Genomic DNA, 17,057 nt, shown 5'->3' with positions numbered 1-17,057 from the left:
AACAGAACTGAACACACAGAATGTGATGCGCCCTGCTGTGTTCCTGAGTGTCTCGTGGGCACATACGGTTCTGATCAGCTACAGTAGTTGGAAGCATATGCTGTGGTTTGGAGCGATGACAGCTGAAAATGAGTTCATTTCACTGTAAGGAAATAAACACCCAGGCCATTTCCTAACCCATATGCCACATTACTGCCCCCACTATAAATTCAGAGAGCTTTTCATGGAGCAAAATACCATAGGCTAGTCAGTAGCCCTCTCTCCCACTGACTCGTAACACACCACAGAAATGATTTATTTGCCATTATTGAGTAGAGGGGACTGCCATCACGTGATTCTTATCTACTGTAACTGTCATCAAATTCCAATTTTGGTGAACAAAATTCTGACAGTGTCAAAATAGCATAAGCTTTTTCCAGCCTTGTTTAGCCTATTTATACCATTTGTCCCAGTCTAGGTCATAATTGTCATGTTTTCAGAAATATCTGTTTAAATGTTAATAAGAATCTTGCCTCAACAGGTTTTCTGCTGACCTACAGTAGCTGAGCAGTTTACAGTCAGTGCCGATGCAGACACTTGGGTCGACTAATACTGTTTTTCTCCCAATCAGTGTACCTGGGCGTGACCAACCTGAAGACCTACCAGGTGCGAACCACCAGCATGTGTGCCCAGTGGCAGCCCCATCGCCATGCCACCCTGTACCGCGTCATGATCGAGTCCATTCTCAGTGAGTAGCCGATGGCCTTTCTAGCAATTCTGTCAACCGTCTATCACAATTTTCTCGTAACGAAGCATAGCGTGAGTGCTGTGTCTATCTTATACAGTATGCTGTGAACATGGCTTCTTCTGAAAAGTGGGGAAGTGTTCTATATCAGTTCAGCGAGTATATGCATCATAGATGCTAGATGTAATTAGTGCATTTCGTATTAGTGCGTGACCAGTATATTATGGTACAGTAGGTGTTGGAGTTATGGGAGATCCTATACAGTACAGTATGAGCTTCAACACCAAATAGCCAGAAGGCTTTAGTGAATGAGTCAGAGTGTCCTCTTACTGTAATCTTCATATCACAAACACTTTGGTCATCTCAGTTCCTTATGCAAAGTCTGTAGAAGACTGAGATGATGAAAGGTTGGTGTGAAAGACAGAGACAGGTGCGTTGGTGTAGGAAAAAGAAAAAAGGATGAATGAATACACAGACGTGAGAGAATTGAGAAGAGAGACTCGAGTGTAAGCAAAAGACAGGGTGTGTGTGCACGGAAGACTGAGGAAGAGAGAGTAAATCCATGTCAATATTAGCAGCGGATTTTACTCAGGGGGCTGCAGTGCTGTGCTGTGCAGATTTTGCCCGCTTTGGGCATAACTTGAAGCCGGGATAGTATACGGATATTGGGCTCCGTTGACACAGGAGACACCACAGAAGGAGGGTAGATCTCAATTTCCTCCCCGATGTGTCTGTCTGTGTGTGTGTGTGTGTGTGTGTGTGTGTGTGTGTGTGTGTGTGTGTGTGTGTGTGTGTGTGTGTATAAATGGACATGTGTGTGCAAATATGCGAGTCTGCAAGAAAGCGAAATGCCATTTTGCTTCAGGCTCATATTTAAGCCCCCCTGAGGTTGTGTGCTATACTGTAGGTACCACGCACATGCCACTGTCTGTGCAAATAGCAGTGGTCTGTTAGTGTGGGTGTGCGAGTGTTAGCTGATGTTAGTGCTTTTATATGTGATAGTGTCTGTCAGATTACACTTTAATGATAGTTTTCCTGTAGGTGTCAGTGTGAAGATAAGTGTTAAAAGCAGTAGTCCATAGGAGATGATGACAAGGTAAAGGAAAATGGCACCAAGCCTAGGATGCATAATCAGACACAAGCACCGTTCCCAGAGACAGAAATGTACAGTACACTAAACAAACAAAGGCTTTAAGTGTATTTCCTGCACACATGGGGTAGCTGTGTGGGTTAAGTGAAGGTGATATGGTGGGAGCTGAAGGTAATAACTGCTTCTATTTTAAGTGTCGAGGTTATGAAGAGAAGCAACGTTTCCACATTCGTGACAAGAACAGTTCTGACACTTCAGACACAACTGCTCATTTTTTACTTCCTTTTAAAGGAACATCCTCAAAGCAGCACTTCATTACACTGAAGTTAAGACAAGCAGTCATGAAAAGGTGATTTCTTTTTTTGAACGGGTTGTTCCTGTTTGAAAGGGTAATCATCATTTCTCAGCCTCACAGCCAAACTCGAAGTTGGATATTTCACGATGCTGTTTAAACTTTAAAGAGCTGCAACACCTCATTGGAATAGCCGAGTAGTTTGAATATGTCTACACGCAGACGGAATGGGCTGTACAAGTACAGGTCCTGACGCTTTTATACGTGCCTAAAGCAGTCTGAGGTTGTAATCATGGTGACCCTAGTCTGGGTCTGTGTCTCACAGCAGACCGAATGAAAGAGGTTTGGACGCAAAGGTTATACAGTCAAGTGTGCATTTGAATGCTGGCGGAGTTTTTAAACCCCTGTGGTGACAGACCACACTATGGATTTCACCAGAGTCTTCGGGCCATATGAATAGTGGAATTTCTTTTGTTGCTTTCTACAGCCTGTCTCAAGCTCCCGAATGTTAAAAAATACAATAAATGTAATTGTTGGTGTTTTTGTAGGCTCATCATTGAAATGCTAATGTCATTGTTATTCTGCAGCCCTCACTTTTTTTGAGCTGTTTGTAGCTCCAAATCCTGTGCAGCCCTGGGACCTTTCAAATATTAAAGCCATCGTCTGATATTAGACAAAAATGAGGATTTATGGGGTGGCAGAGGGCTCTGTGATGATGAATGTGTAATTACTGGGAAAATAAAGGCAACCCTCCTTGGAAAGAGATGAGTGCAAAGATGTTTTTTTAAAACTAAGAAATGAGAAAAATGCAAAGTTGTGAAATAAACATTAAGACTCTCTAATTATATTCCTCTTAGATCAGTTGCCACATATTTAGGGGGGGGGGGGATCTCCCACTTTTTCATGTTCAGACACAGCCACTGAATGGTAAGATAGATTCCAGTAGACGTGACATGTGACAGATGGATATACTGAAGATGACAAATTGAAACTGGGAAATAATTTCAGAGCCCCTCTGTGTGATGGTTAAGATACATCCAAATAGGAAATGGAAATAGAGATATTTTACATTATATTTCTGTACTACTATACAACCTGTTTACACAGCAGACTTCAAACTTGGCTAAGGAACTGTGATGTGATGACATGGGTCATTACAGGAGATGATGAAATGTTGGTCTGAAAGCCCGAAATACTGTAGATAGATAGGTTGGTAATGGTATATAGGAGAAGGAAAAAAGGAAGGATGGATGAATACATAGATATGAAAGAATGGGCTTAAGAGACTCGATAGTGAGCAAGTCATTTTAAAGTTTCTCATAATGTGTCTTCTCAGATGGAGAGAAACAGGAGGCGTCGCTGGGAGGGGGCGCGACCAGACACTGCTTTAACAACCTGAAGCCCAACACGGACTACAAGATCAGCATCTACGCCCAGCTGCAGGAGACCGAGGGACCCGCTGTCACCACCATCCAGAAGACATGTGAGCCCACAGTGATCCCACGCAGTCATATGACACTGTATTCTCTGTACTACAGAATAACTCCAGAGCCAAACCTCAAAGCCACAGTGAGTTTAGTGAAAAAGACAGTGATATCAAACCTGGTAGTTACACAGTCTGAACAATGCTTTCCAGACAATGCAGACTCAGGGTTTAAGGAATAAGGATTTTGTTTTAACTGACTGACAGACGGATGGTCAGAGTCTTCAGAGCTCTCAAACAGAAGCAATTCTTCATGTGTTGTAAAGTAATGTGAATGTAAGACTTGACAAATTCTTGGCTGAAAAGGATTTAATGCATCTATGCATTACCATCAGACACAGACACTGTCTGATATACCAAACTTCTTGTGTGTCTCAGCTACTGCCACACTCTTGAGTAAAAGTAGATGTGTCGTTCTCCCTTTCCTTGGATGACAGTGTCTCTCTCAAATGTAATTATATTATGGTCGCAGGCAGCTGCTTCATATGACACCCCCTCTCACAGCTTACACTATCGCAGCACAGTACAGCACCAGTGCACAGTGAAAGGAAACGTTCAGTTAATTTGGGGGTTGCTGTCGGGAGCAGAGTCCTAGCTGGCCAAATGGATGCCCTTCTGCATTGTTACAACCCTCTCTCCCTCCACCCCCGCTGCTGCACATTTTGCTCTTCGTATCACCACAATTTCATGCTTTGTGCCCATTTTTAATTCCCATTTACAAATATTTTTAGCATGCCCCCTGCATGTACGTAGACTGCAGACGCAGTCGGAATTCATGACAAGTACTTCAAAGCCAGGATCACTGTAGTAACTCTCTGTGTGTGCAACCTCTTTCATATTTCCATCTCCCATCATTGCTCGACTGCCGTTTGTTACTACAGATGATACGCCTAGAGCTCTCTTTCAAACATATTTGATATTTCTGGTACAACAAAAAGTAACTCAGTGTCAGTCATGTTTCAGGTAGTACACACACACACACACACACACACACACACACACACACGCACGCACAAACACGCAGATAGTGTAACGTGATACCCTAGCATAGTCTTCTAGGGGTTAACAAACTTACTGATGACTTTTCCCTCATCTCCCTGACTCATTGCAAAGGTCTTCTTCCGCTGGGTCTCAGCATTAATCCAGCCTTGGAGAACCAATCATTACCGAGCTTGTGGTATTTGTTTGCATTGAAGCACCCAGCGTTTGCTCGCTGACGCAGATTTATTGCTTTGTTTTGACACAAATAAAAACTAAAGCCGCTTTAAATTGCCACGCGTTCCCCCGGCGGGCTGGTCTTGCAGGCCGCCATCACAAGTAATTCACAGTTTCAGGTACCTAATTTACTGCTGCATTGAGTTCTCGGGGCTTTTCAGGAGAGGAGGGGAGGGGGGAAAAAAACAACAATTCATTTAGACTGCTGCTCCTGCTGCTGCAGCAGTAATCAAACTAGCAAATTATACAGGGGTACGTAATCACATATGTGACCATTCAAAGCGAAATCAGTCGTTTTGCGCAAAACGTTATTTTGAGAAAATCAACAATAACAAACTTCCGGGTTAAAATGTTGAATTTCACGTTTTCGCATAATTCGCCTGTATACAGTCTACAGTTTCATATCGTGAACGCATTTCACGGAAAAAACATAAGTTTTGACTGTTAAACCCGGCGAAGATTCAACATATTTGCTGTCATTCCCGTTGTGCACGCGCTGCTTAAAAAGGTGATTTCTCCTCTTCTGGCATATCGTGACAGGAGAACCATGTCAACTTTGGATGCTGTTATCTTAGCGATAGTTTGTCTAATACCCTCGATATACATATCGTTGGAAAGCTTAGTTTATGGCCGTTCACGTGAGCACAATAACTTAATTTAATACATTTTACCGAAACGACTGGTTCCGCTTTACAGGGTCACATATTGGTTGTGAAGTTAAGTGCCAGTGCTTTGGATTTACTTACGGTGCGCATCATCTAGTTGTAGCATTTCATTGTGCCTTGTGTTTTACTATAGGGAATAGTGGAAGAGATTGTTTCATCTCTCTCATTCTCTCATTCTCTCTCTCTCTGTCCCTCTCTCTCTCTCTCTCTCTTGTGAGTTTGTGTGTAAGGCCATAAACTGTTTGAATGAATTGAAGCCTTTGCAAACAACTTCATTCACCTTAAATTGGCCTGCCATAATGATGACTCTACCTCTTTATCCTTTTTTCTCTCCTTTTCACACCCAATTTAATGTGTGTGTGTGTGCGTGCGTGCGTGTGTGTGTGTGTGTGTGTGTGTGTGTGTGTGTGTGTGTGTATGTGTGTGTGTGTGCGTGTGTGTGCGTGTGTGTGTGTGGCTTTCTTTCAGTCCCCCTGCCTACCGCAGCTCCGACGAGACCCCCCACCACCCCACCTCCCCCCACTGTGCCCCCAGCCAAAGAAGGTATGAGAGCACAACTCACAAAGACCACACACCTCACAGACTTCAAATCATGCACCTCACTGAACACACACACACACACACACACACACACACACACACACACACACACACACACACACACAAGCAAGTAGACCCTGCCTCTCTCAGACAGACCACCCACATCACCCAAATTACAACCTGCACCTAATACACCATACCTACAAGCACACACATGCACATGCTCATCCCAAATATTACATACACCTAATTTAACTTAAACACATATACGAACGCAGAGCTTATACAAGTAGAGGACAAGCCATAGACAAGACATCGAAGGCAAACTATTCTTCACACATCTTTAATTCACTACTCTCTCTCTCACACACACACACAAACACACACACACACACACACACACACACACACACACACACTCGCACAAAAAGTGCTCACCTACAATTACTCAAAATCACCAGTTAATACCGTTTCCATGGCACCTCACAGTTCATGACAGTCACATCAACAAAAGCTGATGCAAAAGGCCAAAACCTCATCTCATATTATTTATCCAAATGTTCTGTGCTTTTTTCGAAAAAGTAAAATGCCGGTCCTTTAGCTCACTACCTGTAAAGATCACCTCTTGTCCAATCAGGTAAAGAGATCAGAGGCATAAAACTGAACAGTGCATAGCTCCACCTGTTGCCATGACAATCTCTACTTCCCTGTTGTCGATTCTGAGTCAATCTGTGACATTGGAGACCCTTAATGGCAGTATCTGAAGATTAGCACAAATCCAGTAGGCTTTAATCAGTATAATGGCATTTGCATTCCCAGTAATCCTGAAGGTAAATTGATATGTTTGGCAACACTGTTGTTGATCCCTTCAGTCTTGTGGCAAGATGACTTTTGTTCTTTTATTGTCTCTCAGCAATCTCCCTGGTGAGATGTTGTCGTCTTAGTTATTATTTCAATACGTTAATTGGATGAAGTATTGCGCTACATTTAGAACAATAAATCCACAAGCCATGTCAATTAAATATGTGGTGCACAACAACTTCAGAGCGTTTTTTTTTTATAGAAGTCCATAAAAGCTAATAGATAAGTCCCAGCACATCTTAAGCCCTATAAATGCCATTTCCCCTCCCTATAATTTTCTATCTGTGGAATGTTGACTCTGGGAGGAGCGTGTGTGGTGGCAACAGGTCTTTCTACGAGCATGGCTGTTTACCTAAGTATATAAAAAGAATTGCCACAATAACACATCCCAAACATCAGGAAATTCTCCCCTGCTCAACCTCCGACTGGAAGGCTCTTGATATGAGATAGAGCCTGCTGAGGTAATTGCCAATCATCTGGCTACCTGTCCCTATGGAGCGAGATGAGTTTTCTTGCACTGACAACTGCTGTTCTAACCTATTTATGCCTTCCCATCATTCCATTTCTCTTTCTGCCTTTCCTTTTTCTGGTATCCACAATCTTTTATCTGTCTATCTATCTGTTTATCTGTCTGTCTGTTCATCCGTCTGTCCCTTTCGCTCCCTCCTCCTCACTCTCTGTCGTCGTCGTCGTCCTCCTCCTCCTCCTCCATCTCCTCCTCCCCTTTCACAGTTTGTAAAGCAGCCAAGGCTGATCTCGTCTTCTTGGTGGACGGCTCCTGGAGCATTGGCGATGACAACTTCCAGAAGATCATCCGTTTCCTGCACAGCACCACGGGGGCGCTCGACCAGATCGGCCCAGATGGCACACAGGTGAGGAATCGGAGCCGGGGGAAACCTGACGGCACCCCTCACCCAGAGCAAAGGATTAAGACCGGTGTTGCTGCACACTGACTACTTGTCAGCGCGCTGCTGATATGCCGGCCGCTAATTGCTACATGAGTCTCAATTTATTTTTTCGCCCTCTCTCCTGTGGACACATAACAGTAATTTCCTCTCTCCATGTCACTTTATTTCCTCCCTCTCCTCCTCCTCCTCCTCCTCCTCCTCCTCCCCCTGCGCGCCGCATACCTCTATCTCTCCTAACAGGTGGCAATTGCTCAGTTCAGCGACGATGCCAGGACGGAGTTTAAGCTCAACTCGTACAACAACAAGGAGCGGCTGCTGGAGGCGATTCAGCGCATCGCTTACAAGGGAGGCAACACCAAAACAGGCACGTGTGTGTGCGCACAAAGAGCCTGGCACAGCCCGCTGCCATCCCTTACAGAGAGAGAGCGAGGGCTAGGTGCCCAGCTACACCAATTAGAGGAGGATGATAGGTTTTGAACCCATTCAGAATATGATGATAGCCTTTGAGAAATTCAAGCCCTGGCACTGGGAAACATTCTACTGCACTGGAGCAGACTTAGCAACGATTGTCTTCAAATTCCTTAAAACCAGGCCAGAACGTCCACCGCCTGACCTAGCGTATGTCCTCTGTGTTGGTGTGATCTCCCCAGATAGCTGGCCAAGTCTTCGATTGCTCTATATATGGGCCTGCCCCCCCCCCCCCCCCCCGCCTCCCTCTGTCGTGTGGCTGCATATCTTAATCATTGCGGCAGTGCAGATGATGCCATGATAATGACCTTACCGAGGGAGATTTCTCGCTCGCTCCCGATCGGCGAGGGTATTATAATAAGCGCGTGTGAAGATTATGCACTGTTTGACTTGTTGTGCACTCCTCCAGGCTGCAGAGGCATCTCGGCGCGGTTCAGAGCAGATATGTGGGCACATCAGCCCATTTCAGCAGTTAATTGAGTCCGTGGCCGTTTTTCAGAGTATACACTGTTTCAGTTGTTGGATAACAAACACGCTGCCCAGACATTAGGTTGTTATGACTGATGCAATTCCCATTGAAAAAAAAAAATAATGATAATAATAGCTATTGGAATCAAGGCAAGTAATCAAGCCGTAGTTTGAAGTCAGCGAGGCATTGTGATTAATGCCTTCATTGTTTCTGAGTGCATCCTTGCGTCCTCGTCGGAAAGGCTTACAAACTAATGAATGCTCATTTTCCGCTTTTCCTATTTGAGTCGTGTCTCAGAGCCAGATAGTCAAATCCCCCAAAGTCTCTTTGAGATGATTTGAATAACACTGTATGTGCCATGAAAACTAAGTAGTTTTTATCTCCGTCTATTTACTCTCCACTTTTGGCCTTTTAAAATTCATATTCCGCTGCGCTTTTGGCTGGAGGAGACGCTGGGAATTGTAATTTGTTGTTTTCTGGGACTAATGAGCCCCCCAATCCACTCTCCGTTTAAAGGGAAAGCCATAAAGCACGTAAAGGACACCATCTTCACCGCAGAGGGCGGCATCAGAAGGGCCGTCCCCAAAGTGCTCGTGGTCCTCACAGACGGACGTTCCCAGGACGATGTCCACAAGGTTTCCAAGGAGATGCAAATAGAGGGTGAGGAACGCCTTGTCTGAAGCCTTTGTTGTCTTTTGAAGATGCTTTGTTATTGTTGCGTCCTTGTTATTATGATTTACAAGAGCCTATAAGCTATTGTCTCATTAAGCTTCTCTTTTAAAGGCAGAATTCTTTCCTCTTTTTATACGAGCCAGTGAGCTTTTCAAAAGACGGCTGTGAGCGCCGACGAGGATAGGCAAGGGAAACACCCTTGCCTCCTCAGACACACTCGTGACATTACAAGTACCCTGTTGACCTATTTAACTGCCTGAAGTGCGCTGAAGAGGAAACAAGCTAACCTTTTGATACCACCCAAGAGCATGACAGTTGTACCCGAGTGTTCTGTCTAGACAGGCTGAGCAGGGGCTTCATCTTCTCCGTAACTTCACTTTTCCCGTAAGCTCAATGACCTCTGGCACTTGCCTCCCCAGGTTACATCGTTTTTGCCATCGGGTTCGCGGACGCCGACTACGGGGAGCTGGTGAGCATGGCCAGCAAGCCCAGCGAGAGGCACGTCTTCTTTGTGGACGACTTGGACGCGTTCCGGAAGATTGAGGAAAAGCTAGTCACTTTTGTATGCGAATCTGCATCTGCAAGTAAGTGATGCAGTCCAAAGACTGTGTTTAAAAAAACAACAACTCATATTTGTGTCTTTAAACAAGGAAAGAAAGAGTGACATTGTTCTTTCTTCCAGCTTGCCCATCTGTGCCAATGAGAGGCAGCACTATGCCAGGTATTATCATTCCTACATCAGACTTGCGTCAAGTTTTCATGCTGTCATTGCAGCATCTCACAAGTTCTTGGATTACTTTTAGTCTTTTAATTAGTATATAACTTATAACTTATCTTATCATGGACCCTTTCTCTTTTTCTCTCTCTCTCTCTCTCCCTCTCGCTGTCTCTGTCTCTCTCTCTCTCTCTCTTTCTCTCTCTCTCACACACACACACACACACACACACACACATACATACCACAGGCTTTAGGATGATGGAGGTGTTTGGGCTGACAGAGCAACAGTACAGCAGCCTTGACGGGGTGTCCATGGAGCCGGGCACATTCAACGCGTTCCCCTGCTACAAGCTTCACAAGGATGCCTTCATTGTTCAGCCCACCAGGTACACACTGCAGCCACAGTTACTCAAGTGGCCTCAACCTACTTGTGCACAGTATGAGGGGAACATCAAGTCAAAGGACCACTGCAGGAAAAGTGAAGCGAAAACATATTTAAGAACTGTATTAGCAAAGCACTCTCCATGCTCCATGCTAGCTCTCATTCTGTGGTAGACTACTACTGCCATTTTGGAGGTCATTTGCTGTGTCAATGCAGCAGTTAGATCTAGTTTCATGTGATTTTTATTAGAGCTGTCAAAGTAACTGATTAATTTAGATTAATTAATTTGAGACAGAATAACTGATTAAAAAAATTAACGCCGATTAATCGATGACCTTTGACCCAGAGCCTGGATCATTGATTGGAACATTTACTTTAAATAAAACGGCCTGCCGGTGTTAAAAAGAAAGTGTTGATTAAAACAAAGTCCTCTGCAATGTCTGCAGCACAGAATTTGCATATCACCGGAGTTCGTCAACTCTTAAGTACCACATTACTGCAAAGAAATAGTGTTGACATTGCGATTTTGCGATTACATTTTATATGCGATTAATTTAGATTAATTAATCACAGAGTATGTAATTAATTAGATTAAAAGTTGTAATCGATTGACAGCCCTAATTTTTATATCTGAGCACGGGGCTGGTAGCAGCGCACACTCGCAGCCTGACACAGCCTGCTCCCGTCCAATAGCTCTTCGATTGCCATCACATCACACCTCCATTTTTTTCCCCCTTTCTTTTTTGAGAGAAATGAGCCAGGGCTGACTCACTCACTGTATGGAGAGTGCAGAATGGATGCTTGAAAACCCTGACTCATGATGAAACTGACTGGAGAGGCAGCGCAATCACCTTGTTGTACTCACACACAGCGCTGTATACTGACAGTTGACGACATGCATTGTAGTAAACGCTGTCTGTGACTTCCTTCTCAGGTTTGTTCACCCAGAGGGCTTGCCTTCTGACTACACCATCACCATGCTGTTCCGCCTGCTCCCCGAAACCCCCGAGGAACCGTTCGCTTTGTGGGAGATCCTCAACGAAAGCAATGAGCCCCTTGTTGGTGTAATTCTAGACCGTGAGTGTCAATTTTAATTGTGACATATTAGTCAGATCCAGTTAGTCTGTCTTTCTTCTACTTTTGCTCTCTCTCTAGCTCTTTCTCTCTTACTGTCTCTCCCTCTGTTTGTCTGTGTCTGTGTCTGTGTGTGTATGTTTGCATTGGGGAGTGTGTGTGTGTCTGTGTGTGAGTCTGTGTGTGTGTGTGTGTGTGTGTGTGTGTGTGTGTGTGTGTGTGTGTGTGTGTGTGTGTGTGTGTGTGTCTGTGTGTCTGTGTGTGTGTCTGTGTGTGTGTGTGTGTGTGTGTGTGTGTGTGTGTGTGTGTGTGTGTGTTGGTATGGGTGTATGTGTATTTGAACATACACCTGCAGGTGTGTAATCTGTTGTGGGCCCAGGCTACCACAATGATGACTTAGCAGCTCAGCGGCATGTAATTCAGGGATTAGCCTTTATCTACATGTAAAGCACAACGGTGAGCACCAGGGGCTGGCATGAGGCGATAAACAGCACAGGCCCCTAACAATGCATTAGTATGTAAATCTGCACCCAGTAATGGCGTGATGAATGAGCCCCATCCCCCTGTCTCCATCACCAGATGGCGGGAAGACTCTCACTTTCTTCAACAACGACTACAGAGGAGAGTTCCAGACCGTCACCTTTGAGGGGCCCCAGATCAAGCAGCTATTCTTCGGCAATTTCCACAAGGTACGGCTTTCGCTCGGGAGTGTCTTGCGGTATTCACACAGTCCTTTGTCAGCGTCACAAATGGTGCATAAAATGCGTTCTGCCAGCACCAATGTCGTGAGATTTCATTTCACTATTATTTCTCCAATCTCCTGTGCAGTGTATGCTACTGAATGCAGAGCAAGCTGTCCATTTGTTAAGACTAGGAGATCAATCAGAAGTCTCTTTGTTCGTTTCCTAACGTGCTACAGAAAATAGAATCATTTGCAGCCAGCTATTTTTAAACCAGTATATCACAACACTGATGTGTTTCGAATTTTAATGAATGTCTTTTTAACTACGGTAATCTAAATCTCTTTGGACGTTTCTCAACAATGAAAGAAATGGAAAGCTTAGTAAATTGTTTGTATTTCTGTGGTGTAGTTTTCTATATCTGCTTGATTGATATCAAGAATTATAAATCTATTTGGCGGAAAAAAAAGAGGGAAGCTTTTGAACTTTTGGAGTCTTCAACGGTTTTAGGAGATGAGGATTTGTGCATACAGTAACTCCTCTTCTCCCAGTTGATCTTCCAAATCATAGTGGACATGCATTCATCCAGAGCACTAATGAAGTATGGATGGATTGGACAAGCAATAACTCATCCTTAAATACCGATCCTCGATCCCCTCTCATTCACATGCTGGCAACTTCCTATCGAGAGAAAGAGAGAGAGAGAGAGAGAGAGAGAGAGAGAGAGAGAGAGAGAGAGAGAGAGAGAGAGAGAGAAGCTGCTCAAGCAAGCAAGGGCCTTCCAGGGTTGCCACCTACAATCAAGGCAGGATGTGTTCATTGTTAAAAATGTAATGTGTGCACAGGGTGCATGAAACCAGCACCTGTCCATCAATAATAATTACTCTGTCCATGTCACTGAATCTAGATTTCTTTCAAAAGTACGAATGCTGGCAGGGTGGAAAACCAATATTGAATGTCCCTGCAGTAGACTTTACATGGACACAATCCAAGTAGTTGATGCTGAATGCTGAACATTATTCCTGTATACTGTAGCACATTCTAACTTGCCATTTGCCAACACTATTTTTAAGCTCTCTTGCCAAAGCGATTCAAGACATATGCCATCCCAAGGTTAATATTTACTAGAAAGCTATTACGTTGTAATGTTGTAAGGATCGGTGCCGTGCCTTGTGTGGATAAAATTGGTTTTAGATTAGTTTGTCCGGGCCTCGCATTTGACACTAATTGGGATGATTGGATGGGCGATTTGGCATGCAGTCCCCCCTGTTATGAATATGTCCCAGTGATGGGCTTCCCTCTTCATCTACATTGGAGAGAAAACACATTACACAAACCGAAAGCACGTGCGGGTGGAAATTAGCGTGCGGAATATTGCTGACCCTGGAATACGTAATGGGACAACATGCATCTCTGAGCAATGATAGTGCATCCTCGAAACGGGTGGAAGCTGGCAACGCCGCGCGACCCAGCAAAAGGGAGGCTCGCGTTCCCAGCTGTCTAGTTGCGGCTCGTCCACCGTTGCCGTTAGCCAGCTCGGCGCTGATTAAAGTGGAGGACATATCGCTGTGTTCCCCACGTCCAATTGGCAATCTGTTCTGCGGGCTCCCTTTGGGAGCGAATCAGGCTCATCAGGCCGTGATTGCTGTTATCTCTCTCGCTGGGCTCTGCCAGGGCCACATCACTACCTCCACACTCGGCTTGCGTCAAACACTACATGTCCAACCTTGCCCCCCCCCCCCCCCATCCCCCCAGCCATCACTCCACACCGCACCCCAGCACTTCACACCACTCAGTCCCCCACCCCACTCCAAACCCCTCCACTCCTCCAAGGATTGCAAAGTGATCAGTCCATCACCTTCACCAGGAAATGAGAATTAACCGCAGAGCTGTGCCAGGCTGTGCTGAAACCAAACTCACTCCAGCATTTACCCTGCTCGGTGGTTGTTGCTCAAAACATGGCATAAAATGGCAGGTTTTAGTGTGTGTGTGTGTGTGTGTGTGTGTGTGTGTGTGTGAGAGAGAGAGTGGGGGGGTGTATTCTCTTCCATTTGGCTCGCTGCAGGTATTGAGCTACCACCTGCTTCCTGTCAGGGTAACAGGCTGAGCTCGGTGTGACTCACCCCAGGAACCTGCCCCGCTCGTCCGCAGGAGTCGCGTGGAATTCACACGCTAAATTATGTGTGACTGAGATAACAGAGCATTACAGGATGAAGGGATTTGCCTGGATTTCCTCGGCCCCTTTTACTCTCTCCTGAGGACTCACGACATAATATGCACTGTCTTCCAGCTCCACCTAGTTGTCAGCAAGACCGCCGTCAGGGCCATGATTGACTGTAAGCTGGTGGGGGAGAGGCCGGTGAACGCGGCAGGGAACATCACCACCGACGGAGTAGAGGTGCTGGGAAGGATGGTGCGCTCCAGGGGTCAAAAGGACAATTCAGCACCAGTAAGTCTCTCCTCCTTTCTCTCTCTCTCTCTCTCTCTCTCTCTCTCTCTCTGTATCTCTGAGAGTCCCACTCTCTTGTCATTCTTTTGAACCTTTTTTCTTTGTAATTCTCTCTTTCTCTCTCAATAACAAAAGCATGCATAATAAACTCTGTATTTGCATAGGTCTGTTGATGTGTTCTCTTGCTGCATGGGTTTTCAGTGAGTTTTCAATGTTGTGTTATGTTTGAGTGTGTATGTGTCAGTGTGCGTTTGTCCTTGTGTGTGAATGTCAGCATATGTGCTCGTCACATGATGAAATATGTATGTATGTGGTATGAAGTGGGCATGCATCTGAATCTTGATGGGAAGCCCCAGGTATTCCACTGTGAAACGTTGTTGGTGAAAATATGGCATACCAAAGCGAGACAAGAGATCCAGTCCTGGAGAGGAACAATCAAGATGCAAAGTTTCATTTGGTTGTATACAGGGGAGAGGCACACACAAAGCTCAATGCACTCCAGAATACGGTATATACATCTCTGACTTGACACAGAGTTATCCAGGGTTTAAGTACACAAGAGGAAAGAATATAAATAATCATACAGTAACAGTGGCAGAGTCAGGAGACATCCAGTCTACCTTAATCAATGACGCCAATGGCATTTGACGCCAAACAAACAACAAGAAGTGATATCAGCTCTGGCGCCTTACTTTATCCATAGTTGGAACAGGTATCATATAGGGTCGTGAAGTAGGAGCATACTTTCAGTGTCAAAGTGTCCTTCGAATGAGAAATGCAGAACATTCAACCACCTATTGGAATATTGGACATAATGCAGAACATTAAACCACATATTGGAATATTGGACCTAATGCAGAACATTCAACCACCTATTGGAATATTGGACCTAATGCAGAACATTAACCCACATATTGGAATATTGGACCTAATGCTCTATTCCACCTTCTCTCACCATTGACTTTAGAAAAACCTTGTGTGCTTTGTACTTTATTTGTCCCTTTTTCTCCCTCTGTATCACACAGAAAAGGAGATGTGGTTATGCAATAAGCTTTTGATTTTCCTGGATCACACAAAATTGAAAATACAATAAATGTATAGATAGAATTTGAACTAAGACAAAAAGACTGGTTCTGTGTGTGGACGAGAGACAGTTCTGAATTTCATTTGGCACATCTTCAATCCTGTATTGATATTGTTTCTCTTATCCGACATCACTGTAAGCCTCATGGAAATACTTTTTGTTTTCTTATGCTTTTGCCAGTAAGTTGTGTTAGATGAGTTATCTGAGTATATACAGTATAATGTTGTTTGGTTGAAAATGAGTGCACTCTTGGATTCGTTGTCATCATGTTCAAAAATCACATTTGTCCAAAGGCTACATTAGGCTTTTTTTTATAATTGGTAAAACACAGTGTCTGAAATTAGGACCCTCTTTGTCAAAACTCCATACACAAAACTCAAAAACACATTTGCACAAAATATAAAACATCTTATATCACTTACTGAAAATGTTATTTTTTCACATCAACTTTCCACACAAACAACAAACACATCTGTCTCCGCGCGCCAACCGTTAAACTGCCAAATTGCCGAATTGACATCAATGAGTTGAAAGCTCACTGCCTAAAATGGAGATTAATATTCTACCTGGATTCAGCTTGCAAACTCATGAATTGCTCATTAAGAGACACCTACAAATGTATTCGTTCCTAGGAGTGCTTCTTTGCATGATGCCCTGTGGATTCTTTTGGTTGCCATGAAAACAGTGGTCTGTCAATAACAGACTGTCGTTGCAACATACAAGTGAAAGCTTGGCTTGTCATGTCTGTTCACAGTTCCAGCTCCAATCCTTCGAAATCGTCTGCAGTACATCCTGGGCCAGCCGGGACAGGTGCTGTGATCTCCCATCCCTGGTTAGTGCCTGCCCTACCTGTCTGAGTGATCCAGGTCATGAATGACTGTCTGCAAATACAAACCTGTCTGGAGTCTGCTGGCAAAAGCTGATTGTTTATTTAAGATAAATAGCAAATATAGCAACAGTCTAACATGTGCTACATTTCCTGTCTCAAAGTCAAAGTGTCCTTATTAGTCTCCCCAAGGAGAAATTTGCTTTTTTCGCTGGGAATTTGCTGCAAGTTGGAACAGAGACACACAACAAGCACAGGGTTAAAACAATTAGCGGACAAATGTACAGAAATGTCAGTCTGCTGCATTTTTGTGTCAACTAACATAGCTGTGAGAAATGCCTCATCACCTACATAGCCTATATGATGATGTAGTGTATCCCCAGGGCCCTTATATTACATATTGCAGTGTGATTGATGTTTAAATTCCTTTCTGCCTTTGTAATGGAACTGCAGTATC

The 17,057-nt window shown here is 44.3% G+C and overlaps 1 protein-coding gene across 2 annotated transcripts in view; it reads left to right on the top strand.

Annotated features, from left to right (window-relative positions):
- col14a1b (collagen, type XIV, alpha 1b) overlaps positions 1-17,057 on the top strand; it is a 64,093-nt gene that overhangs the window by 34,501 nt on the left and 12,535 nt on the right. For both annotated transcript variants that reach the window (XM_062529595.1, XM_062529596.1), the window contains exons 23-35: positions 611-727; positions 3,443-3,589; positions 5,938-6,012; positions 7,603-7,742; positions 8,019-8,142; positions 9,232-9,375; positions 9,807-9,971; positions 10,070-10,108; positions 10,353-10,491; positions 11,422-11,564; positions 12,141-12,250; positions 14,532-14,690; positions 16,529-16,606. In XM_062529595.1, coding sequence (XP_062385579.1) covers positions 611-727; positions 3,443-3,589; positions 5,938-6,012; positions 7,603-7,742; positions 8,019-8,142; positions 9,232-9,375; positions 9,807-9,971; positions 10,070-10,108; positions 10,353-10,491; positions 11,422-11,564; positions 12,141-12,250; positions 14,532-14,690; positions 16,529-16,606 — 1,580 coding nt within the window. The remainder of the gene's footprint in view (positions 1-610; positions 728-3,442; positions 3,590-5,937; positions 6,013-7,602; positions 7,743-8,018; positions 8,143-9,231; positions 9,376-9,806; positions 9,972-10,069; positions 10,109-10,352; positions 10,492-11,421; positions 11,565-12,140; positions 12,251-14,531; positions 14,691-16,528; positions 16,607-17,057) is intronic.

This window comes from Sardina pilchardus, chromosome 24, assembly GCF_963854185.1.
Source record: "Sardina pilchardus chromosome 24, fSarPil1.1, whole genome shotgun sequence".
In the NCBI taxonomy this organism is placed as follows: domain Eukaryota; kingdom Metazoa; phylum Chordata; class Actinopteri; order Clupeiformes; family Clupeidae; genus Sardina; species Sardina pilchardus.
This window is presented reverse-complemented; position numbering and strand designations above follow the sequence as displayed.